The sequence below is a fragment of the Terrapene carolina genome, unplaced genomic scaffold (assembly GCF_002925995.2).
Source record: "Terrapene carolina triunguis isolate 2854851 unplaced genomic scaffold, T_m_triunguis-2.0 Scaffold84, whole genome shotgun sequence".
Taxonomy (NCBI): domain Eukaryota; kingdom Metazoa; phylum Chordata; order Testudines; family Emydidae; genus Terrapene; species Terrapene triunguis.
This window is the reverse complement of record NW_020664435.1, coordinates 27,702,167-27,729,516: the sequence shown is the minus strand read 5'-3', so window position 1 is coordinate 27,729,516 and position 27,350 is coordinate 27,702,167. Positions and strand designations below refer to the sequence as shown.

The 27,350-nt window shown below is 40.5% G+C and overlaps 1 protein-coding gene across 2 annotated transcripts; it reads right to left on the bottom strand.

Annotated features, from left to right (window-relative positions):
* On the bottom strand, positions 1-22,633 carry ASNS (asparagine synthetase (glutamine-hydrolyzing)). 2 transcript variants are annotated; one of them, XM_024212893.2, is made up of 12 exons: positions 22,514-22,633; positions 20,742-21,037; positions 18,084-18,321; positions 15,555-15,740; positions 15,121-15,225; positions 12,268-12,395; positions 11,032-11,158; positions 9,403-9,509; positions 7,897-7,997; positions 5,566-5,647; positions 5,137-5,292; positions 1-3,822 (listed from the first exon to the last, which is right to left on the bottom strand). In XM_024212893.2, exons 2-12 carry the CDS (start codon positions 20,988-20,990, stop codon positions 3,613-3,615), a joined length of 1,689 nt encoding a protein of 562 aa, XP_024068661.1. In that variant the 5' UTR covers positions 20,991-21,037; positions 22,514-22,633; the 3' UTR covers positions 1-3,612. The 2 variants fall into 2 exon arrangements, with proteins under 2 accessions (XP_024068661.1, XP_024068662.1); XM_024212894.2 differs by having other exon boundaries at positions 15,121-15,222.
* Between the last annotated feature and the right edge of the window lie 4,717 nt (positions 22,634-27,350).

The window sequence follows — 27,350 nt, the reverse complement described above, 5'->3', positions numbered from 1 at the left end:
TTATGGAAGATGGTAGGCACCAGAAGGCTTAAACTGTCAATTTCAGTTAAAAACCTTTATTAAAAAGCAAAGTGACGCTAAACCATACTATGAATCTGTTACAACATAAAATAGTTTCAGGACCCTTGTTATGCAGAGGCCTATACTCAAGTGGTTCAAGTAACAAAAGTCCACATCAAGGTAAAGCCCGATACATAAACTTCTGAAATTACCAAAGGTTAGAAACAGACTGGTACAAACTGAATTCCTTAATTATTATTATTATTATTATTATTTTTAAAGGCAGTGCTAAGCGGTCTTCAAGGCTCCTGGTAAAGTCACAGGTTGGCATAACAATGATCTGAATGAACCTAGAACTGAGAGGAAACGTTTGTAGTTGAAGTCACCAAAATGTGCTCCCTTTGATTAATAATCATGAGATGAGGTTTTCATCCCCTTTTTGGACATTTAAATGGGACCAGCAGAATGTGTGGACTGGAAGGAGTGAGCTTAACCTTAGCCATCATCATGACTGCAACCCCCACCTTCTCCTGGGACCTTGGAATCCATGGTACCATTAGGCCTTCATCATCCTGATCCCGCAAGGTCTCCTGACCAGACTGTGCCAGAGCAAGTTCCACACGACATTGCCCCCGCCTCTGGCTTCAGCTGAATCTTGAATAGCACTTGGAAGATGATATTTGGGTTCCTACTGTCACCCTCCCTGACACAATTTTCCTATCCTACTTTATTGATTCTCTTTTTCAATCGGTCTCCTTTTGCCTTCTGTCTACTAAGAGTCTGGCTTAGCCAGCCAAGACAACAGCATGCCCAGCAAAGCATCTAAAAGCAAATGTCTTAAGCAGCCTGACATTGCCAATGCCAGCTCAAGTGGCTGGTTAGACCGTGTACAGGACCTACATTTCTCCAGCAGCAAAGGCCGCAAGTGAGGATCAGCACCACAAACTGCATCTTCCATCTTTCCTTTTTTTTTCTCCCCTTTTGTCTTAAAACAAAAATCAAAACAGGACTGAAGTTTAGCAACAACAACTCCAAACCATCTATCCTAAACTTTTCTCTTTTCCCCCCAGTAATACTGATAATACTATCTTTAATATCCTTTAAGATTACCAACTAGGGGATCCCCCTATTAAAAAATAAACAACCCAACTGTACAGTGAAAGAGAGAGGAAGTAAGGAAAATTGTTACAATAAAAGCTTCTCAGTCCTTTACATTTCAATTCTTTAAGTGTTTTTCTTTCTTCCTTCTGTGTCTTTAATAAAATAGTTAAAAGATGGTAATGGTGGCTGTTAAATTAGTACTGATGTACTTCCATTGTGACATGAAAACCTCATGCCACACTTAACAGTGAATAAGAGTTTAATTAACTTCTTACCACCTGTTGGGTCCAACACCCCCTTTCTCCCAACTAGCCATAAAGAAATGGAGGGTGACTGGCAACCCTTAAATTGAGATCCATGTTCTAATATAACTGCTATTTGACAAAAAATATTTTTCACCATAGCATCTATCAGAACTCCTAGATGTTGTGAATCTGCAGAATGTTCCCTGAGAAGAGCGCACTTTTTTCTGAAACGAAGCTAATAGGTCCCTTATGAAGTCTCACAACACAATAATCTTATAAACCATATACTCTTGAGGTGTATGTGTGTCAGCCAAAACACATCCATGTACATAAAGCCACCAGACAGTTGTTCATGGGCTCCAGGGTGCCACTGTGGTATTTCAGTACAGATTCCTGAAGAGAAATTGAGCACTGAAAAAAACAAGCAGACACTCAGACATTTTACAAAGGACCCTAGTGCTTCATTTTAAGCATTCGTTTTTCTCTGATATTCTATTCAATATCAACAGTTTTTAGTTAAAAAAAAAATCAAAAAGTTCTGTCTTAGAGCTTTTCTAAATTTAGTACGCAATTTGGAGTTTGTCAGCTAATCCATAAAGTTATTGATCGCCATTATATAAAACCCATTTTTAAAAACATCCCATTCAAACAATTTACTACTGGAATAGTGAGCTCTGTAGAAATGCATTTGCTATGCTACAAGGGTATGTAAAAAAACCTCTGATTGTTTAGGAAGAACTAAATTCTCTTTCAGAAAAGGAATCCAATCCTGAAGTCCTTATTCAGGTAAAATGCCCATTGAATTCTAGGAAGTAGGATTCTGTGTTTTGTCTCCAAGAGGTCCAGTACATAAAGCAAAGCATAAAGCAAGGAGACCCTTCTGGATTCTGGGGTGCTGCTCTGGCACTCAAAACAGATCCCAGCACAACTTATAGCAACCTACAGCAGCTTTAACTCACTGCAGCCTATCCTAGGCTGCCTGTGGGCTCTATGGACCTGTGCACTACGGACCTACCCCCAGTCCACCACTATACCAGGTCTTGGGAAAGGGGCGGACCAGGGCTGTTTACTGGTGAATTCTTCTTTGACCAGTTGTGGCTCCTGTACAGCCACTATATGCTGCTAGAGTAGCATGAGAGAGCTGAGTAGGAGCCAGAACCTATCGCAGTGTATGTGTTGTGCCTGAGAAAGGAGTTCAGGGTGGATCCAGCAATATCTCAGAGGTTCCACTTACTTGCGCATTCGCTTGTAAGTGACACTTTTTATTCTCACTCCTAAATTTCCCCAAATGTTGTGCAGGTATGTAGCCACTTGACTCACATTAGAATCAATAGGAATCATGACGTTAAAACCCCATACAGCTTTCAAAAATCAAGTCTTTGAGGTAGAAACAAAAGGATATAACTGGCCAATTTTATTCCATGCTTCAAATTCTTATATCAAACCCGTTACCACTATATGTATAGACAGGCCAGGTCTACAAAGATATTTCAAGTATGTCGACACAGGGATAAAAGTCCCACGGCATGGCCACGGTTCACTGGCGGGGACTGCGGGGCTAAAAATTGCTGTGTGGACATTCTGGCTCAGGCTCCAGCCCGAGCTCTGGGATCTTCCACCCTTGCAGGTGAGAATGTAGTGGGATTTTCAGAAGTGCCTACGCAGGTTAGATCCCTACCTTCCATTGACTTTAGTTAGGCACCTAACTTGCTTAGGCACTTCTGTAAATTCTACTAGGTGTCTCTCTGTACCTGTAGGAATTTGCAAATCTCTGTAGATCTTACCCAATGTCTACAGTAACCCATGAATGCTACAGTTTTTAAAGACAGGAGCCTAGACAGAATGTCCAGTCCATAAATGCTCATTTTATACCCCCAAGGTGAAATTCGGGCAAACGCACATCGTATGAGCCATTCAAGTCTTCCAAGGAGGCTTTATATTAAAAATACATGTATGTTTGTAACTGAAGTCAGCCAGTCTGAGTACGAACAAGGGGCAGAGCTGCTAAGCACAATGGTGCCCTTTTCACACAGTAGTTTTTCAGACCAGAACTGTAGTTTAAGTGAGGCAGAGGTCCTTGTGCAAGCCCTCTGCAGTGGAGTGAATTTCACACTATTATACTGGCTATAAAGGGCTTTCATCTTAAATACCACTGTCCAAATCCATTTTGAATATTCTTTTAGACTATTGGGTTGCATGCCCAGCTTTAGTGCAGATAGAGCCATTTGGCAACAAGCAATTTCTGTTTCAAAAATTACTGGAACGCTTATTCTTTGGTAGCTGACTTGTAATGTTTCAATGTGCGAGCAGAAGGATCAGTAGCTTCAATCCATCTTGGCATCCAGTAATGAGAGAGCCAATCAGCGCGCCCGGGGTAGTGCTTCTCAAAGATCTGGCGGTAGTAGTAACCTTCTTTAGTCTTAGGAGGATTAAAAGGAAATTTCTCTGCTGCCTTTTCCAGCAGAAGGTCATCAACCTATGGACAAGCGCGAAATAAAAATTAAGTGGTGAAGTTACTTTATAAATTATTCACCAGACCATTAGCTGCAGTCGAAATACCATCATCTCAGTGTAGAAGGATTTACCATTAACTCCACCGCTTCTTAAATTCCAGAAAGAGATTAAAAGCTTTCTAAAAGGTGAAATTCTGCCCTAGGATGTGCACATGGCTCCCACTGAGCTCAAGGGGAGCCTGATCTGCACAACTTTATTGAGAATTAGTCCCATAAATGTCCCTATTAGTGAAATATTGTTTCTGGCTCCACAGTAAGGGTCAACTTTTTTAAAGCTAAAATTCTCTTTTCTAGTAAACTTACAAAAGTATCTCCCCATTTTCTTCCTGCCTTTCTCTCTTTATTGAATGATTCTGAGCAAGCTCAGGGTATGCAGTTATCTGCTTCTTGATAGGGTCTCTCTTCTGCCTGCGTTCAATGGACCCCAATTCATTCCAATCAGCACAACCCAGTCTGCAGGCTTCCAGTGGCAGAAAGTACCCCAGGAGCGGGAGTGCAGAGGTCAAGTCTCCTGCAGCCTCCATTTCACCAAGGGCAGCTTTCCCTGTAGTACAGGGGTGTAAACTGCACTGGCACCAGCAGAGGTGAATCTCACCCACAGGCTGGCGTAAGGTGGGCATTATGTCTTACCACTAGTGATCATTTACACACAATCCCCTGTGCTAAGCAAGTGTAGCTGTAGTTACACTGCCTGGCTCGGTAAGAAGAGATTTCAGCTCCAAAAAGGGCCTAACTATGCTACAACCAAGTGTGGCTACCAAAAATTGACACTGCACTAACTCTGCAACTGGGAACAGCAGGTAGAGGTGATATAAATGTATAAACTACAGCAGCTGCCCTAAGCTGAAGGATTTCCCACAGTACCGCAGCTGCAGCATTCATTTCTCACATGAAACTCAGAATCAAGCAAGTTTATCCATAAACTAAACACACACATATATTTGCAATCCAGCTATTTCCTTCACTTAAGCCTTTGACAGTCCTTTTCATGAGATTTTATCGTTCCTTTCCATCTAAAATTTCACCTCACACTACAACAGTTTTCATACCCTGAAGTACTTTCATTTCTTAAAAGCAATCTTGCTCCTGTAATATTCTTGAACAAATGGCAATTCGAGAACTTCACAACTCAAATATTTATTTTCTGGACTATGTGCAAATTCCACCTTTCATTGGCTGATGCAATTTCTAATATACCTGCAATGGCTTTAAAACATAGAATGAAAGCATATGGTACTGTAGATAACAGGCAGTAATTTTAACATAAATAGGTGTACCTGGAGATCAATATGCTCTTGGAGAATTGAAAACCAAGACTTCTTGAGAGATGTTATACCATCACTGAAGGCTTCTTTGGGTCTCCAGAGTATTTCTTTCGGAAGCAAGTTGGAATCCTGAAACGATTCTCTCAAGAGATGCTTTTCAATTCCATCCTATTGATAGGACGCATAACAATGCTGTGAATGTTAGGAACCTAAGTGTAACAAACCCTACAAGACAATTTTTAAGGCTAGATTTTTAAAACACATCTTCCCCTTTTGAAGCCCATTCAATAAAAAGATCAGGCCATTGGCACCAATCCAGCAAAGCAATCAAGCATGTGAACAGTACCATTAAATTCTATAGGATTACTCCTGCTTAATGCTCTGCTGGATCACAACCTTAATCTCCAATATGCCTTCTGCGTGCTGTGTAGGTTTGTATACCTTTGGAATTCTGAGTTCTGCTGGCAGGGATAGGTAATAAGAAGTAAACCGGTGATCCAAAAACGGGACTCTCAGTTCAAGACTAAAAACAAAACAAAAAAAAATTAAGTTAGAAAACATACTACATCAACCCCATGACACGTTAGTTTAGAATTCCATAACTGTTAACATCCATTTATTTTGAACAGCAGAAGGAATACAAGGCTTAGTACTTTAATATATGAATATTTCACTTATGCTCAAAATTTAATTTCCAATTAATCAATTAGGACAATCCAGTAAACTATCTGCACAGTACTTATCAACCAAAAAAGTCCAAGAATTTTGTCACGGTGTATGCTGCCATCTATTGGAAAGTTTATGATATCATGCAAAAATGTAGGAATTCCTACAGTAGGTTCCACAAAGACCTCCATAAAACAATGCATTTTGCATATAAACACTGAAAAAAAAAATCCTATAATCCTAAAAGATCTGTCAAAAAACAGCAAGTTGCCTGTGAGGAGATGCATTAGTTTCACCCAAAAGCATACCTGAGTTTGGCTTTCAAACATGATAGCAATAAAGATGCACCTGCGGGAACCAAAAAGACATTTCATAGTGATTCTGCAATGCTCTCATGCAGAATTTTCATTAACTTCAACAAGAGTTCCATGTGCAGAAGCACTGAGCCCCTACTGCTTATGTTCGGGCCCAATATGTTGTGGAGCCAGATAACTAATATCATTTCTAAGACTTCATATTTGAGGTGACAAATGAGTTGATAAGAACTTTGCCTTTGGAAGCGAGGAACTGCATCAATCACTCCTGTACTTGCAGCAGGGCCTGTTAGTTTAAAGCATGTAACATAATGGGCCAGGACTTCAGCCGGTGCAAGTCAGTGTAGCTACACTTAAAGTCAGCTGGGGAAGTGGTCCAATGTAACTTGGTGCATTCCAAACCTGAGTTTATTATTCTTAGTTTTTCTCCTCACAGAAAAAAATAAACACCAACTGCAGGTAATGTGAAGTACACACTGCCCTTGGAGAACGACTACGGTTCAGTAATATTTGAGTGCAGAGGCTTGAACTTCCTACCCTTGTATACTGAGTAAGAGGTTAGGGCTTTTCAGTTTCAGCCAAAGATTGTTCAATGTGCATAAACGAGAATCTGCTACTATATATTTTCTGCAGGTGATGGGCATCTTTGACTGTTTATACTTCTTTGCCCCCAACCCCTCATACTGACTGTTACCCCTATTTCTCACATCACATCTACATTTAACTATAAGTTATCAGAGCAGGGGCCTTGTCTTTCAAATTGTTCTATAAAGCATTTCACAAACTTCTGTATAACAGGAAAAGGCAATTGCAGCTCTTCAAGCAAAAGGCAATTCAAAGTGTGAAAATAAACAAACCTGAATAAGCAGCAAGTCATCGGGGCAACATGCATTCTCCCCATTATTAAAATGGAGAAACTGAGGCACAAGGTTTACTTGCTCATGGTTACACAAATCTGTGGCAGAGCCAAGAACAGAGCCCAGATTTCCTGACTGCCCAAGTCTCGTGTTTTAGTCACAAGACTCTCCTTCCCTTCATATCTATCCAGCTTCTTTATTAATACTCTATCACTTTGTCTTGTCAATTTCCTTTTTTTTTTTTCTTCCACTTTCCATTCCTTAATGTTCAGATGCATCCCTGTTGTTTATGCCAGAGGTCCAAAATGTATATAAACATATTGCCTAAGCTCTTTAGTTATTTTTAAAACTTTCTGGTTTTATCTTGGTCACAAAGGGCCATTTCCCCCCCCCAAAATACTAACATTTCTAAATATAGTAAATATTTTGTACTGCTCACAACAAAGATCATTCCTCCTAGACAAAGGCCTTTCCTGCATCAATTGGCAGAATAGCAACCTGGTGCATTTGATAGGATCAGTTATGCACAATGCTATGAATGCTCCACCTAGATTCCTTCAGGATACAAATCCAATTTAATCTTGGTATGTAACTTTATACTGTTCTCCAGCCTTCTAGCTGAGATTTAACGGGTATCTTTTTCTGTTTGTTTTCTCTTACATGAAGCCACAAAAAAGGATATTGCTTTCCTGCTCACACGAGCTTTTAGGGCCAGATCCTGGTCCCACCAATAAACAGCTAACACATTTGTCCCTTAAAATATACTGAATTATAGATGAAGGCAACTGAGGGTAATATTTCCCACTACATGCTACCAAATGCACCACCGTTTAGATGTTTGTAAGAGGACAGCAAGATCTTTAAGATTCTAGTTTACTTAGGTTCTTAAACTACACCTATAACTGTGGTCTGTGGGAGCCTAAAACAGGCCTTACCCATGAGCCGCAGTAGTTCTGTCTGCACGAAGTACATCAAACATGTAGAGTTCTCTCAGAAGCCTCTCACTCTCTTCCATAGCTTCTTCAGGAGACGGGGCCTGTAACATACATGCATACATAGTGCACACATATATATTGCATGGTTGTATTGCTACTTTGAGAATTTTCTGTAGCATATATGGATTTCCAGTGATCTCTTTGCACGGAAGGAGAAATTGTACTATGGAATACGCTGCAGAGTACAACGATATGCTACAAACTTTTAGGGCATGAATGTTAAAGCAACCTGTACACTAATTTACACTGCAGGCCAACTTATTTCACAATTTCCAAACATTTGAGGGGAATACATACAATTGGATGATTAGGACTCCTTTCCCCAACCTTCCTCACTTTTATAGAAACACGCCGCATGCATGCTCATACTCATGGGCTTACTCCAATACTGTACAAATAGCATGTGCCCCGTGTATTTCCCAAAAGCTATTGGGACAAAACTGCCCCAGTGTCTTCTTTCTATTCAAATTTCTCAGGAATCCAAGTAGGACATAAGCGATCTCAGAACAGGGCCCTAAGGACTCAAATAATGAACCTCCTCAATAAAATTTGTTTTGGAAGCAGTTACATGGAGAGGCTGAATTTAAAAAAAAAAAAAAAAAAAGATTGTTTAAGATTGTATATCTGTTACTATGACAGTTCTCACCACAAGCCAAGAGGATGTAAGTGATATTTGTTGCACAAAAGGTATAAAATGTTTAGGCCAGATTCTCATCTAATGTAAATCAGCATAGCTCCTTTGACTTCACACTTGGCAGTCTCAGTACAGAGGCCAAGAACTGCAGGGAAAGAAGACTGAACTGTTTGTTTACCCTTAGAAGTGGTCTCCGCAGGTCAGTGTTGGCACACACATTAGCATGACAGTTTGGGGAAAACCTGCACTATGACAGGACTGTCTCTATTCCATAAATAAACAGAGGAATTAATGAGAAGATCCTCAGATAGTGGAAAGTGTCAGAGCTTCATTGAACTCAGTGAGCTATTTCAATTTACACCACTGAAGATCTGTCCTTCAGTCTCCAGCTGGCACCTTAATCAACTCTAAATTTTCTTTTAAAAATGTGGAAGAGAAAAAAAATGTTTGAATTTAAAATTATTACAAAAATGCGTAATGATCTCCAAAAGGAAGATTCTACAACAGGAGGAAAAAGGAAACGTCTGGACCCTGGACACAGCTGGTGATGTTCTCTTAAAACTCTATTATTTGACTTCAGTGGGACTACTCACATGCACAACAGCTTGTGTGCAAAAGTGTTTGCGAGATGGGGTTTTGAATACTTGCTTATTTATCCACTTTAATACATTGTTTACTTGTAAGTGGATATAAAGTACCAGCACCAGAAAGAATTAATATATTCCAAGGACTCTTTTCTGATTATTGTGGCCCAATATGGGCATGCACAAACAAGAATCCTTTTTCCTTTGTGAACAAAATGTTGTTCTTACCTTATGGAAATAGATATAGCCTTGTGTAAGCTCATCCGATCCTTCCCCTGAGAAAATGACCACACTGTCTGTCTTCTTGCGTATGTGTTTGGAAACCAGATACATACCTAAAATAATAAAATCAGATTTACGAAGTTACTGTAAATTCAGTTATAACTGAACAAAATTCTGACTTCAGAAGTACAGCCTGCACAGTAATTATTTTGATTTAGTGTTTCATAGCTTCTCTTACATATTAGAAATGAGGGGGAAACAGTTGAAATCCACAACAGCAGCAACTCTTTCTGCTTTTCAATGCCATTAAAATATCACTAACCCATATCATTTTAGGTATATTTTCTGTATCTAAATTGTTCCCATGGTGCATGCTTTCCTATAACTAGTCCTTAAAACTCAAACAATTGAAGGGAAAAATATATATAAGTGGCCTTGATTCAGGAAAGCTAAGTCCTAGTGAAGTCAGTTGGACTTAAGTACATGCTTAAAGTTAAGCACATGCTTGAGTGCTATCCTGAATAGGGATGTTTTCCTGAATTAAGGCTTATATTTGTAAGAATAAAAATAACCAGTCAAATATTTATTACTGCTGTAAGTTTATCTTAACAGTTATACTGTATAGTCCATTTCATTTCCAAAGCACTGTACTAATAAATTCTCTCTATTCTCTTCATATACATACAATGAATTCAGCCTTCTCCCCATTGAACCTTTCCACATGATTTAGTAATAGAATAATTTTGGTTTTGTTTATTTTTTTTTTCATTTTTATTTTTTTAAGACCGAGTTCATTAACAGGTGTTTATTTCAAGGAGTTCTACTACACGGTCATACTAAAATCACATATGAATGCAAACAAAATGTGAAAAAAATTGGAAAAATTATTTATGTTTCCATATTTGTTATGGCAAAGTAGTATATATATTTTGAATTCACAAAACTTTGCCTGCCTTTCTGGAAGATACGCTTTAGCCAGACATGAAGTTTTTGGTTCAGAACAGGAGTAAATGGATGAGATTCTATGGCTTGTGTTTTACGGGAGGTCCGACTAGATGATCTAATATTTCCTTCTGGCCTTAAAATCTGAATATCTGTCTTTCATTTAAGGATCTCAAAGCCTCAATAAACCTCAAAGGAATGTAAATGTTGTTATATCTGTCTTACCAGTAAGACAAATAACTTGCCATGGTCCCACACTGAGGACTTGTCTACAAAAACATTTAGTTCACCACAAACTGTAGTCTAATTCTAGCCTGCGCTAGCCTACCACAAAATAAATAAGTGTCTGCATGGACCCTGCTGCCATGCATTAACAGTTCCCTAGTGACCTCTGATTTACTCCTGTTTCAAAGAAGAGTAGATCAAAGACCACTAGGAACTGTTAGTGAGCGGCAGCAGGATCCACACAATTAGTTCACGGCAGGCTAGTATTGAGTAGATTTACACCCCAGCTTGCCATGAAATAAGTGTTTGTGCAGAAAAGCCCTGAGACAATGACAAAGTTGGAAATAGAAATCAGGGTTCCTGGCTCCCAGGTCCTCTCTGATCATTAGACAGTATACACGGACCTTTTGTGTAAAACAATACATCAGTACTAAGTAAAGAGTATATTTAAAAAAAAAAAAATCTTACCAACTGAAGCTCTTACTGTTGTAATATCATATGTCTCCAAGCTAAAAATAACCTCTTCTAATGCCTGAATTCCTTCTTCAGAATTAAATATTACTTCATGATGTTCACTGCCAATATAAGCAGCTACCTGTTTATAACAGATTACATTAGTAACCTGCCTTTTAACCCAAAGTGCTTTGCAAACATCCACAACACATCACTAAAATGCCAGAGCTCTTCTGCAACAAAAATTACATAACTGATTAAGACAGGAAGAAAATAAAATGGATATCCACTATAAGCCGTGGTGGAAAATATTTCCCAAATTATAATTTATTCTAACCCCAATGTTTACACAAAGTACAGTGGAATCTGTAATGGCCGTGACATTTGTTTTTTTAAGTACAACACGGCCTAAAAGACAGCACAGTGCCCCCCAAAAGATTTGTCTAAACTACAAGTTCACTGGCAACTAACACATTTGCAGATGCTAGACGAGACACTTCCAGTGGTTCTTCCAAGATCTAAAAGTTTAGTAGTTTAGCCTTGGACTCAGCCACAAATGGAGGCCGAATTGAGGAATCTTTGAAAGCATGGCCCTTGCAGCAGAGCCCTGCGTGAGACTATTTTTTTAATCCTGCTCCCATACCTTCCCGCAATACCCACTCCCACCTGCTCACACATTTTTTCTTGCATTTTTATCCTCCTCCCACCCGCAAAAACCTTAGATCCTGCAAGAAAGACAGATTCCCCCATGCTACCAAAAAAAAAGTTAATATTTTTATATATTATAAAAATAATTTTTACCATTAAAAAAAATAAAACAAACCATGCTTAAACCATTTAGTGATGTCCCACAAATTTCCGCAGTCTGGTTTTTTTTGCCCACCCAATCATGCCTGCAACAAAAGTACATTTTACCCACTCCTGGTATTATGACAGCAGGTCCTGCAGGACTCCCCGGATCCGTCCCTTGTAGTAATAACGCAGTGACAGTTTTGGTCACAAAAAGATTTTTCAAATACATAAGAACAAACAAATAAAACCAACCTATTTCTGTAATTTAATTAAGATTTAATTAAGCAGCAAAGCCAATGCTGTACAAACTTGGTTTTACTACAAATTCTGATTCCATACAAAAGAGGATTAAGACTACATCCAGGACACATTGTGACCTTATACAGGTAATGTAAAAGCAGTATTCTCTATTCAGCTTGAGCACACTAACTGTAACTGAAGACAAAAATATTACTATACCTTTCTGGCAGCCAATAAATCAGGACTGTCTTCCATTCCAATGGCAAAGGTTTGTAAAGGGTAATTGATGCTTGATTCTTTCATCAGTTTCAGGAGCATCGCAGCAACCAAACTGGAATCCAAACCCCCTATCAGCAAAACAATTTATTTTGTTATTTTTTTAAGGCACAAGCACCTGTACAATGGAAACATGATTTACATAGGTCTTGCTTTTTAAATTGTGTGTGAATCCAAGACATGATGTACAAATGAGGGTGGAACAGAGCTCTAGAAGAAAAAGACGGCACTGTACAATTTCAGTGGAACAGCTGGAGTAGCAATTACTAGTTTATGTGCTGTCCAGGAACCGCGACAAATCTTTTTTTAATATACCACCGTGGAAGATCTATTTGTGCAATGATTCTAAATAAACATACTTTCTCTCTGCCCATCCTGCCAAGATTGGACTGATTCCCACCCCCCAAATACAAAACTGTACTCATCTCCTTCATGACTATACTTCTACCTACTGCTAACAATCGTTCTCCCTAAGCTTTGCCAGTTCTGGCCTGCTCACAGTCCCCAACTCTCTCTTCTGCTTGCAGCTACCATTCCAGCCATCTGGCACACCCTCCCTCAGCTTCACTATCCTTCTTGCCATTTTAAAAGCAAAATGTACAACTCTTCATGCCTATCTCATTTACTGCCACATCCCTTGGTAAAACACACTGTTGAAACTGCATGCACAGGGCAATAGTTGTATAAATAACACACAATTAGTGTGTACCTAGATTGTAATTATGGAGATTTGACTACGCTGCTGTAACTTGAGAACTTTACATTTTGAAATAGTTTTGGCTCTGGGTTTTTTGTTTGGTTGGGGTTTTTTTTGGGGACGGAGTGGAGGGGATGGACACTGTCCCATCCCCAGCACCACAATACCCTTCCCAGCTTTTATGTAGGTAAAGGAAAGGAGTTAGTAGCACTTATCAAACTAATAATGGCTTCTATTGAGCCCTGCCTCATTCCAATGCAATAAGATACACAGTGAACATGTGTCATTATGCCATGCATACACACATGCACAACCTACCTTAACTCTGTCAGTAAGAACTCCTAAAAAAAAATTGTAGTGGATCAAATGTCAGACCCAAGACTAGACAGCAGATACCTGGATTCTACAGTAAATGCCTAACCACCAGAGAACACCTGCCTCCCAGCCAAGACACTGAACTTCCTTCTGGACTTTAGATTACCCCCTTGGAAAAAGTTAGTATTAGTTTTGGCCCAGATACCCCTAAATCAGTACACACAGGATATGCCTTCTCCCTCTCTGCCCCCACAAACACACGGCAGAAAAGAAGCCATCTCCACACCCAATTTTCCAACTCCCCCTCTTTTCTGGAGTACACAGAGGCCTCTCTATAGACTTACCTTGTTATTACAGTGATGTCTCATTTTTATAAGATATTTACCCTCACTAAAAAGCCCTATAACGTTATGAGTACATTGGATTAGCACTGATTAAAGCGTTGGTTTTGGATCTTTAGTGAAAGATGGCCAGGCACTCTGCAATCCAACCTCACAGCTCAGGTTCCATTAAGTATAATAATATAGTAAGAGGCTCAATAAAGACCATAACAATTTTCAAAAATTCCTTCAAATTTCTGTTAAAATTTTTGGTAGGTAGAAAAAGTGCATTAAAAGTCCTGTTATGTTAGATGCATCACAGACAGACCAGAGTAAGTAAGCACTTTATTTATTTATTTGGGGGAGGAGGGAGTGTAGGAGCAGGATTTTAGAATTGTACTATGAGAATTAATGTATGATTTGACTTTACCCTGTCAGCCACCCTTTTTGAATAGCAGAAAGGAATGACAGACCAGAACAACTAATTATGGTCAGCCTTTTGTTTTAGGATAAGTTATAATGTCTACTATGGTTTCCTATATGTATTACAAATTAGGCACTCTACTTAAATATACATTTCTTTGTTTTAACGTTTTAGTAAGTAAGAGACAGGATCTTGTATTGTATCTATGTTAAGGAGATTAGAAGAAATGAGAGGGCCTGAAGCCCCAATATGAATTGTTTTAGTTATAAGATTTAGCAAGGCTTGATTTACAATGTATTCTGCTGAATATAAAATGCTGTCTGTATACCTTTGAAGGTTTCTGTAAGAGAGATTGTTTGTGTGAATGAGGAATGAGTGCATCAGGAAAAAGATAAGGTGTGAAAGCCATCACAAATGTCCAGATGGTCAAAAAAAGTGAGATACTTGGAAAGACCAGGAGACAATCAGAAAACATCCATTGTATCCGATGCTAGCAGCATTGATGACCTCAGATGTGAGGCAGGCACTCCCGAAGGCGAGACAACAAATAGAAGATAACGATGGGAAGCCCGACAACAACCATCAAATGATAACAGCAGAAAATCCCAAGATTAGCACCACTTAAGGACTAATGATTACAGGATGACATAGCAAAATGAATGGACTCAAACGGGAATTTGCAACTATAAAGCTGGGATGTTTTGCTATGGAACTCTGGGTTCAGTCCTGCAAAGCCTCGGATCGCGACCGACAAGAGCCCAGCTCCTCACTCGTGCTCAATGTAACTGGCTATTAGATTGCCTCAAGCTACAACAGACTGGTAACTATAAACATCAACTGGTAGGTGTGTGTGTGTGTGTGTGTGTGTGTGTGTGCGCGTGCGTGCGTGTGTGTGTGTAGCAGCATATGCTAACTGTTGTATTTTCAATAAATGTGGCATATTTGCCTTCGCCTGAAAAGATCCCGTGTGCTTTGTATGAGCATAACAAGAGAAGAGAGCAGGGAAGAAAAGTATAATCATTCTAAGTTTTGCTATTTACCTGACAAAAGACAGCCAATTCTTCGGTGACTCATTAAACGTTTTTTAACAGCATTTTCAAACAGAAGCCGAATGTTGCTTTTCACCGTTTCGAGATCCAAACCTGCCACAAAAGGAAACAAGCAAATAGCTTTGTTTCAGGGGTTTCCATTAAGGCTTTGCTGGACTAAACTAAATAAGGATACAACATTCTTCGCTATCAAATGAATTTCAGACAAGGATGCAGGAGCTCCAATATATTCGCAGGCAGTCACATACAAAGAGAGCCCCCAAGTATCACACCCGTACAGAATAAGGTTTCTTTGCAGCTCTTTGCCAAATAATTCTACCACGTACGCCACACAATACAGGTTACATGTTCATGAAAAATTAAGTAATGAATTATTCTGATTAATTTAAAACCAGGTTATAAAAATCAGTTCTTTGCTGTGTTACCTGCAGGCAGATTTTCCACTGTATCATAAGCAGCATGCAGAGGTTCATCTTTACAACTATGAAATTTTACCAGTTCCACTGATGCAACTTTGCCAGATGGTTTTAAATCCAACACTTCATAGTGTCCCGGAAGAAATGGCTCCACTTTAGGACAAGTGGACATTGAGTGCTTTAAGTTGATAAGACCTGCAGACATGAAAACATGTGGAGAACAAATTTTCAGGAGTTTCTGAGTATTTACCATGCCCATCATCAGGGTTCCTGAGCTGCTTAAAAGTAGAACCAAAATATTTTTCTCCCGATTATCTATTATAGTCTAATTCTGCCCTGGCTGGTACAACGATGAGGGGAAAAAAAAAAATATGTTGCCTGTGCCCTCCTCTGGTGCAGGAGTCCTGCCAACAACAGATTGGGTTGAGACATGTTTTAGAGTAGCAACAAAGTGAACTGCAAACAGACAGGGTGTGCCCTGTAACTAGCACTTGCTGCTAACAGCAGCATGCAGCACATGATACCCCCATCTAGCTATGATAAAGCCACCAAAACAACAGACAACAACCTCATTGGGTCATGGTTCAGAGGCTACCATATTATCTTTTAACTCTATGGAGAAACCCTACCTACCTTGTTGCCTGTGTGGGGAAAGAGGCTCTTGACACTCACTTCATCCCCTAATTCACCAAAGGGTCTGGTCCTGTGCTTATTGAAGTCAATGTCAAAACTCCCATTGACTTGAATGGCACAGGATCAGGTCTCAGTGCAGCACAGGGCAAACTTTACTATAACTCAGCTTCTAACTGCTAAGTAGTATTTTACTACTGGGATGTTTTAGGGAAAATATGGCATAATTGAAGACAGTGACAGGGTCAAGTGCAGTACATTTACTGCCTGTGTGAGCTTGAAAGAGAGAAATTAACAAATTTACATATAAAACCAAAAAGAGGTTAACAAAAACCACTAAGTGGCCAAAGTCACTGCAGAGTTGATATTAAAATAAGTAATTATTTGTATCAATTTAGCAATTCCATAATTACTAAATTATAGACTCAGAACCTGAATGTGTTGTTTCTAATAAAGGCCTCAGAATCAGACTTGCACTAAAATTGTCAAGGGCCATATTTTACTTTAATTCTACACGTCAAACTTCTGGTGAAATCACAGGGAGTATTTTGCAAAAACTGATGGTTTTTTGCACATGGTTATTTGGATGTAGCCAGATGAATGTCAAAACATCAAGTTATCTCAGCAGTGATACAGAAGGGAACTGAGAGCTGAATCCAGGAGTCCTTATTGGGAAAAAAAATACCATAGGCAGTTAAGCACAAATAAAAAGACTGTAGGATTGAGTCTCTGAGATTGCATCATTACAATGGTCGAGCTAATTTGGATGCAATAACTAAACACACATACAGCAGTTAAAGGGTAAATGTGAGGAGACAAGAGATTTATTTGTATCTTGTTCAAATAAACTCCCTTCCTATCCCAGTTTGATAGTGTTTATACATATTAATGTCTATGGTTCCAGCATTTCATTGTTTTTCTAAAAATAAAGAACGGGTGGAAGTAGGGTGACCAGACATCCCAATGTTATCAGGACCATCCTGATATTAGGGCCTTTGTCTTATATAGAAGGTGTGGCCAAACTGTAGCTCGTGAGCCGCATGCAGCTCTTTTACAGTTAAAGTACGGCTCCCGGAGCCCCCCAACATACCCCTCCTCTCATTCTCCACCTATAAGACTGGGCAGGGGGGAGCTCGGGGCTTTTACCCTGTGGCAGGGTGGTGGGACTAGGGGCTTCTGCCCTGTAAAGGGGGGAGGAGGTCTAGGAGCTTTAGCCCAGTGGGGGGTGAGGGCAAATCGGTGCAGAAGCCCCACACCACAGCAGGCACCGCCCCGCAGGTCAGGTTGTGCACGTCTTGAGGCTCTCTAACCTCTGAAGATTATTGTATATGGCTCGGAGGCTCAGTAAGTTTGACCTCTCCTGTTATATATGCAACTATACCCCTCTCCACCTCTCTCCCGTTACACACAAGAAAAAAAAAAAGAAATGTCCCAATTTTTCACACTTGCTATCTGGTCACCCTAGGTGGAAGTATCAGGTCTAATTGACATTGACTTCACCTGACTCCTATATAACTGATCAGAATCAAGACCTCAAATATTATCTGAAATCAGATAAAGATACCTGGCAGTCATAACTATGTAAAAGTAGATAAATTGATTTTTAGCTATGTTAAGAGGCCATTCAACTCTAAAAAGTCTTCCTATTTATAAAATGTCTATCTTGAGTTCTATTTACATTTAAAAACAAAACAAAAACAAAACAAAACAAAAAAACAGATGGGAACCACATGATTTTATTTTATACTGACCAGATTCAAATACCAATAATTTTGTTGCTCATTTTTATATATCCTTAACGATTATCAAGAGAATGAAATTTGTGTTCCTCCAAGACTTTTTATATTTTGACTCAACAGCAGTGATGATGAAGTTGATTACTAAATTACTGAACTTTATTGATTTTACCTTTTGCCTCAGAGCAGACACCCAAGAATCCATCTTCAGTCAGCACCTTAAACAATGGCCTGACTCCATATGTATCTCTTCCCAGAAACACTTTCCTGTTTGCAGTGTCCAGCAGGATGAATGCAAACACACCATCTAGCATGCAGGCTGTTTGCTCTATTCCTCCTCTGTTGTAAAGATGAAGGATTACCTCGCCATCTACTAAAGTTTGATATTCAAATCCAAACTGCTTTTGCAGCTAAAGAAAATAATTATTAGAAAGAAAAAAAGAGATTAGCATTCATAGACACTGACTGCATTCATTTTTACTTAAAAAAAATAAAAGGGAACATTTACTTACTTGTAATTTAAAAAAGAATATAGATTACTTGGTGAATAAGAGTTTGAAAACTTTATAGATGTTTTCATACAAGCAAAGGTAAGGATACATTTGTGTTTCAAATCTGATCTGGGTCCTATTTGCAGCTCTGCCACTAACTTCCTCTGCAACTCACTTCAGGGACAAATTTTCAAAGGTAGCTTAAAGTTGTGTGTGCTTCAGTTGCTGGGTGTAAAATTTGAGACACCCTGTGTCTGATTTTGAGAGACACTGAGCTCACTTAATCTAAAATTAAATCTCTTAATGGGAACAATAATACTTATCTACCTTACAGGGGTGTGGCATTGCTTAATTCATTAAGATTTCTAAAGCCCTTTGGAAATTAACCGAATTTGCTTCAATTATACAATACAGTAATAATACTTTGACCTGAGAATTTCATTTTGCCAGTTTAACTGGAGGAATTAAAACAAACAAACAAACAAACAAACGTTTGTTCGGTGAAATTTAAGATTCTTTCATAAGCAAAAAAAAGCAGTTTCAGATGCCAAAAGTTTTAGCAGCCATGACTCATGAGTATGCTTCATGCCCTTGTTGTGCTACTTTTAAAAATTATTTCTACCATCTACTGGATGGTAGAAAATCATCTAAAAATAACCTGTAAGAGAGCAACTGTAAAAAAGGTTACTATCACTATATTTTTGATAATTTAATAATACTTTTTAAATCATGAGGTGAAATCTTGGCCTCACTGAAGTCAAAGGGAATTTTGTCATTGGTCACCATGGAGCTCACCTATGGTTCTTTAACAAATAAGCTCCAAAAACATACTTGCCAACTGGAAATCAACCTCTTTACTCAAATTGTTTTTAAACTACATCAGTGCACACATCATTTTATAACTCCCACTGATGGCAATGCAAGTTTTGCCTGATTAAGAACTGCCGGGTTGGACTCATGTTCAGAGTCTGTTTTTAGAAAGCAGTAAGTGCTACTGAAAATGACCTTAACATACTGCAGAACACAGCAAGTATTGCAGACTGCTGATACAAGGGACTCATCATTGCTTTGCTCTGCAGTTTGTTATGGTCATTTTCAGTAGCTTACAGCAAAAATCAGACACTGAAAAAGCCACACTCTGCAGCACTTAGTTAGTCAAACTGCCAGTGACATCAGTGGGAGCTTGACTGAGTTAGCATTACAGAGTTGGGCCTTTTGCTAACAATCATAGCTGCTACTTACCCATATGTTCCATACTTAACATGCTGGTGTGACTGACTATATATAGGCCTGGATTCAGGAAGGTACTTATAAACGTGCATAACTTTAAGGATATGGGTAGAACCAGACAATAATTTAGGGCCACAGTGCCAGGTTTTCAAAAGGTATTTAGGTACCTAAAGATGCAGATAAGCATCTAATGGGATTCTCAAGAGTGCCTAAGTTGAGCACCCAACTCCCAATCATTTCAATGAGATTCAGGACTGGTCTACACTAGGAACTTACATCAGCATAGCTACATCCTCACCGCTGGGAGACGCAGCTATGCAGACCTAACCCCTGGGTTATGTCAAAGGAAGAATTCTTCCGTCAACCTAGTTACCACTTCTAAGGGAGACGGATTAACTACAGCAATAGGAGAACCCCTCCCGTTGCTACAGTGCATATCTACACTGAAGCAGTACAGCTGCGTCGCTGTAGCGCTTTAAGTGTAGACATACCCTTAGACACCTAACCTGTTTAGGTGGTTTTGAAAATTCCACTAGATCCCTATCTGCATTTTTAGATGCCTAAATACTTTTGAAAATCTGGCCCATCATGAACACTGTATTGATCTATATTAAGATTATTTAAATCATGTCCTACCTCACCTGATATGATGAGATTAAGCAGAAACATAAATAATATACAACTAGGACAGTAGAAGAGCTCCCCCAAAATAATCTGCAGAATACCAAATTTAAGATGACTTTATTTATTTATTTATTGGGGGGGGGTACTTTTTTTTTCTTTTTTCTAACTCCCAAATTCTTTATTAGTAAGCACTGACTATGCGCTTACCCCTTGGAAGCTTAAAATTGGAGTAGATTTCTTTACTAAGTAATTTTTCCTCTTTCCATTTATACACAGTCACTATTTACTGTAAATATTTGAAGGACTATTGTATTCTGAGTCTCTCTCATATACTTATGAATTGACTCCAGATTTTCACCCAAACAGTTTGTTTTTGAAGTTGCATCATTTGATTATTTGCTCTGACATTCTAGTCCACAGTGTTTTAGAGAAGTTCCAAATCTTCACCGGCACTGAGTTACTACAGATCACAGTTGTTTTTTTACCTGTCTGAAATTGTAGATTTCTCCATTGTAACATAGCCATAAATATGGAAACTTCTTCACCCGAATAGGCTGCATGCCATATAATTGATCAACAATCGCCAGACGATGGAAACCAAAACAACAGTTGGTGAAGCCATTGACGTTTTCAAAACGAAATGCATCAGGACCTCGGTGAGCTATTTTCATGGCACTTAGACACTGGACAGAAAGGCATTCATCGCTTCCAAAAAGGGCCCAGATACCACACATTTTGAAATCTCTTGCAGGCTGTGTCACAGCTACTTAAAATGAAGAACCTGTTAGCAGAAAGATATGTGTTTGGGGTTTCTTTGTTTTTTAAACAATTACCAAGCCTATGGCCTTTCTCGCTCAGGGGTGTGAAAAAACACCCCCGAGCGCTGCAAGTTTCGGCGCCGTAAAGTGGCAGTGTAGACAGTGCACCAGCGCTGGTAGCTACTTCCCTCGTGGGGGTGGGTTTTTTACAGCACTAGGAGAGAGCTGTGGCAGCGCTTTAACGTTGCTAGTGAAAAACATACCCTATTTTAAAAGGGATAAACTGAAAAACAGAAGAACGTGTTTTTCCTTATTTACTTTGTGTATTTGACAGTACTAATGTTTTCACCCCTCAGCTCTACATAGTCAGTTCAGCTGTTTCACTATTTTGTATTTCCTCTATTGTTTGCGTGGGTCGTCCACATAGCAATGGGGGGAGGGGGGGGGAATTGTGAACAGAAAACGGAAATGGAGTTGCCAAGCCACAAAAATTGGCAGACAGACTCAGAGGTAGGTGTAGGTACTTCAAAACTACTTTCAATTTATTTTTAATTGACTAGATTTCAAATTGGCAGTGTCTCTTTAACACTGCAGGACAACTTTTTTCAAATGTTTTGACCATGGAGTGAATTTATGGAGGGACAGGAGGTAACCCCATTTCATTTAGCAAAAATTCATCTAAAAACCCTCCTTTCCCCAGTAATCTCAATGGTGATACGCAGCCCAAGTAACACGTATTGCTTTATTCATATCCTCTGCCTGATGCAATACTGGTGTCTTCCTCTGACGCATTTCTTAGGAGTACAGCTTTGCACAGCAATGAGTCAGTAAGCCTCTCCTCTTAAGGACTGCATAACCCACATGATGCCCAGCGGCTGAGGTTCCATGTGGGCAGAGGAAACTGCCCACACAAATCAGTTAACAGGATCAGGACTTTAGTCCGCAAACTATAATAGAGACCAGTGTCTGCCTCTGTGTATTCATCACCTAGCAGAATGGGGCCCTCAACCTTCGGGTCTTCTAGGCACTAATGCAACACATAGCAAGGCCCCATTCCTCCAGGCATGTGCCATCGGAGCAGTCTCATGTGCCATAAGCAGGCGGGTAAGAGTTTGGAGGATCGGGGCCTACAGGAGAAGCTGGCAAAAGAAAAACATTAACATGCTTCACGCGAGTGACCAATGCCACCATCAGAAACGGCTTTTATGCCCAGCTGCCCCTGGGCGTGCGCCATTCCCCGCAGCTGGAGGGCGCGGTCCGGGAGGGCACCCAAGCCAGTAGGTGGGGAGCAGCGCACACCCCGGCCAGGCACAAACCAGGAAGGAGCTCGGTACGGGGGAAGCAGCGCGGCGGGCGGCAGCAGCCCCCACCCACACCAGCCGTGCGGCGATAGCTCCCCCCGGTGCCCTGCCCGCCAGCCACGCGGTGCGCGCCCTCCCCGGGGAGAGCCAGCGGCTGCCGGGCACAGCGAACCGCCGCCGCCCTCCCTGCCTCGTTACCTCTGCTCCGCCTCCAGCGCCGGGCGAGGCTCCAGCAACCCCCAGCCAGATGCTGCTAGGGAGGCTCCTGCTCCAGGGGGTCAGGATGCTGCTAACCAGACAGACCGACTGAGGCACTAGTCTTCCCCGCCACTCCTGACCTGCCGAGCAGCGCCGGTGAAACCTGGCTCCTCCTCCCAGTCTTCCTGCTACTGAAACACGGAGCGAGGTTTCATCATGCCGCAGCCCTTCGCTGCTCCGCCCCAATCTCACCACCAAGCACAGGGAGGCGCTGCGCTCTGCTCTGCTGTACACCTGGTTCTTCACTGACTCTAGATTTATATTATTTAACTCAGCAACCTGGCGCCAGCCATTTCCTGAATTTCCTGCGCCTCCCCGTAAGGCGGGCAGGGGAGCCTGTCAATCTGTTCACAAGGAACGTTTCTCCAGAAAGAAAAGAGACACCCTCCCCCCCCCCCACACACACAAGCAAACAAACACATGTTCTGTGCCAGATTAAATACAAATATTAAAATAGTCGTGTCAAAAATGTCCTTGCTAGGGTGCGATACACTGAGCATAGTCAGCTAATGGTGTCTCCAGTTGTGAGGAAAGCAGGGAGGCTATAAATATTCCAGCCAGAGCCATATGGTATTATACAGCTATCAAAGCCATTTCCCAGTATACACATGAGTAGATACAATTAAAGATGATCAGAACGCACAGTCATACTGTTATCCCACTAAAACTACTTCCAAAGGTCCTATTCTCCATCACTTGTTATTACTGGCACCCCGTTGCAAAGTGGTATAGACGTGAGAGCCTTCCAAGGCGGCTGCCAGTTAGAGGAAAAATTACTGACACAGTCTGGGTATAATCTTAGTGCAACTTGTTTATTTTACACTATAAACACCAGTCTTTAAACAGAGTTGGTCAAAAACAGCATGCACGCAATCCCCATTTTTATGGATCTCAGCCCAAATACCAGTGTCTAATTCCCAGCAACACTACCTCAAGCATAAATTCCAGTTGGAGAGGCCTAAAGCAGAGACCAAACTCCCTTGGGGTTTGCCACAGCTCCTCCCAAAACTGACAACACAGCATTTCTTCTAAGACTAAATATTTACTCACAAGCTAGGAAAAGGAACTTGAAAGAATAGGCGACAAAGAGTCTTTGAGTTGGCTTTTTAAATACCTTCATGCTGTTTCACATCTGATACTCATTGATGAAACGTAGGAGCCTTGTCTTATAACAGGCTTATTCAAAGTGATACAAGCTACAAAAGTGAGATCTTGGAAGAGTGTTGCCGTTTTCATAATGTAATAAAAATACTGCAATGTTAAATAATAGTTGTTAACAAATAGTGTGTAATAAGCATGTCATAAAAACAAATTTTATATTTCCAAGATCACTGCTTTTATAATTTATACTCAGGTAAAGGAGAAAATCCCTGGAAATATTCATTTTCAGAAGGGGGTTCACGAGATTTGACATTTTAGTGAAAGGGGTTCACAGGTTGTTAAAGTTTGGGAACCACTGCCATACAGCAATCAGATCCAGTGTCTCCTGTTTGCTCCATGCTGGAGCTCATTTGCAATTCTGGGGGGACTGCATGGTCACCTGTGCTGCTGAGCTCACCACGCTGACCAAACAGGAAATGAAATTCAAAAGTTCCTGGGGCTTTTCCTGTGTACCTGGCTAGCGCATCGGAGTTGAAAGTGCTGTCCAGAGCGGTCACATTGGAGCACTCTGGGATAGCTCCCGGAGGCCAATAACATCGATTTGCGGCCACACTACCCCAAATTCGACCCAGAAAGGTCAATTTTAGCGCTACTCCCCTTGCCGGGGAGGAGTACAGAAGTCAATTTTAAGAGCCCTTTAGGTCGACGGAACGGGGTTGCTTGTGTAGACACATTCATTATAAAATCGACCTAACGCGGCTAAATTCGACCTAACCCTGTAGTGTAGACCGGGGCTGAGTTTAGTTCCTTAAGTCTAGATGATCCAGGACTGTGGACCCACTTGAGCAGTAGCCTGAGGGACTTCCTTGTACTGCATGGGCCACAGCAAGTGAAAAACTTTATGTTCCCCAAAGACAATGAAAATAGAAGTTTCCATCAAGTGAAATCTCCAATGGCGACAAAGTGGAGAGGCCATGGCTTATGTACTCAAAAACCCAGAATGCTGCGTACTGTTTTTGTTGCAAACTCTTCCAGTCTAATGTTCCAGCCACATTTGGTTTCTACAGGAACAAAGGACTGGAAAAATCTGGCTAGAAATCTGGCTTGCCATGAGAAGGCAGCAAATCACCAGAGAGCATTCCATAGGTGGAAAGAGTTTGAGATGAGACTAAGGTTAAAGGTCACCATAGATGATCAGCATCAAGAGAAGATTGCATCAGAGTCTTTTTACTGACAAAATGTTCTGAAAAGGCTCATTGCCATTGTGATAATGCTTGCTACACAAAACTTAGCACTGCGTGGCACTTCAGATGAGCTGTATGTGCCAAACAATGGAAACTTCCTTAAAATTGTGGAGCTGATGGCTGAGTTTGATGCTGTACTCCAGGAGCATCTAAGAAGAGTCACCACCCAAGAAATGTACACACACCACTAACTTGGAAAAACAATTCAAAATGAGATCATACAGTTACTGGCAACAAAAGTCAAACAGAAGATTGTGGCAGATCTGAAGTCAGCAAGATATTACTCTGTTATTCTGGACTGCACACCTGACATCAGCCATATGGAACAAATGACTTTAATGGTGTGTTTTGTAACAACAGTACCTAGTGAAAATGTCCCTGCAATGGTGACTGTCAGAGAGCATTTTCTAGAACAAGGGTAGGCAACCTATAGCATGTGTGCCGAAGGCGACACGCGAGCTGATTTTCAGTGGCACACTCACTACCCGGGTCCTGGCTACTGGTCCGGGGGGCTCTGCATTTTAATTTAATTTTAAATGAAGCTTCTTAAACATTTTAAAAACTTTATTTACTTTACATACAACAATAGTTTAGTTTTATATATTATAGACTTACAGAAAGAAACCTTCTAAAAACGTTAAAATGTATTACTGGCACACGAAACCTTAAATTAGAGTGAATTAATGAAGACTCGGCACACCACTTCTGAAAGGTTGCCGACCCCTGTTCTAGAATTTATTGACATTGATGATACTACAGGAGCTGGTATGACAAATATGCTTCTTAAAAAGCTGGAAGATACAGGAATTGCGATAGCTGACATGAGAGGTCAGGGCTATGATAATGGTGCCAACATGAGAGAAAAGAATAGAGGAGTGCAGACACAGATCCGAGAGATAAATCCTCAAGCTTTTTTTGTCCCATGCAGTTCTCATTCATTGAACTTGGTGGTCAGTGATGCAGCATCAGCTTCTAGTGAGGCTGCTGATTTTTTTAATGTAATTCAGAGCATCTATGTATTTTTCTCTGCATCAACTCATCGATGGCAAATTTTGAAGCAACATCTGGGAACATCCTCTCTGACACTGAAACCACTGAGTGCCACACGATGGGAAAGTTGAGTGGAGGCGATAAAGCCTATCAAACACCAAATTGGGAAGATAGATGATGCCATAGTTGTCATTATGGAGGATAATGCTATGACAGGAACTGTTCATGGGAGAACAGTGGCAGAGGGAAATGGAATCACCAGAAACATACATAACTTCAAATTTCTGTGTGGCTTAGTGTTGTGGCATGACATACTGTTTGAAATAAATGTTGTAAGCAAGAGACTCCAAGGTGTTGACCTTGATATATCTGGAGCAATGGAACAACTGGACAAAGCAAAGTCAGACCTACAGTCTTACCAGTCAGATGAGGGATTTCAAAACATTCTGAAGAGTGCACAGAAATTGGCAGAGGAACTGCACACTGAAGCTATTTTCCCACCCATTCAGGAATACAAGAGTCACCGAAGAAGAAGACATTTTGATTATGAGGCACGGGATAATCCCATAAGAGATCCCAAACAACAATTCAAAGTTGAATTCTTTAACCAGGTGCTAGATTGTGCAATACAGTCAGTTGAAGAACGTTTCATGCAGCTCAAGGAACATAGCAGTATATTTGGAATGTTGTATGATATTCCAAAACTCCTCACTATACCTGAAGACCTACACCAGCAATGCAGGGACTAGAGACAGTGTTGACACATGATGACATGCGCGATACTGATGCGAGTGATTTAGGTCATGAACTGAAAGTCCTTTCAAGATACATTTCAGCAGGATCAACTACAAAGGCACAAATAAGATGTGCTCAAATAAGATGACCACCCTCTTTCCAAATGCTTTTGTTGCTCTGTGTATACTTCTAACACTTCCTGTAACAGTTCCAGTGGAGAACACAGCTTCTCCAAGCTGAAGTTAATAAAAACACATCTACGCTCCACGACACAGGAGAGGCTGGTTGGCCTTGCAACCATCTCAATAGCTCATGAGCTGGCCCAGACTGTGGACCTTCAGGAAGCAGTTCAAATCTTTGCAACCAAGAAGGCATGGAAAGCACCACGTTGATTATTCAAACAGATAAAAATGCCAGTGTTTACTATGCAGACAAGAAAAGTTACATTTGCTGTTCAGGCGTTTGAAAGTTAAGTGTTAAAATTTTTGAACAAGGCATTTTAAGTTGTTAGTTCTCCTTTATTGGGGTAGGTAGCAGAGCAGTACCATGAGAGGAGCAGAACAGGAAGAAGGCAGAATTGAGACCTTTCAAAGTTTTGGCCCAAGCGAGGGGCCATGGGGCCGTCATTTGAGCTCCCCGCCTCAAGTGCCAAAATGTTGTGGGCCGGCCCTGACCAAACCCTATATGTGACTAAATTCACTTAATGC

Excerpts from the sequence above, each read along its gene's own strand:
- ASNS (XM_024212893.2), bottom strand. The coding sequence starts at position 20,990 with ATGTGTGGTATCTGGGCCCTTTTTGGAAGCGATGAATGCCTTTCTGTC. Across the intron at positions 7,998-9,402 it reads GCTATATCTATTTCCATAAG|GCCCCGTCTCCTGAAGAAGC; the intron begins GTAAGAACAACA and ends TGTATGTTACAG. Across the intron at positions 5,293-5,565 it reads CAGAACTCAGAATTCCAAAG|GATGGAATTGAAAAGCATCT; the intron begins GTATACAAACCT and ends TCCTATCAATAG.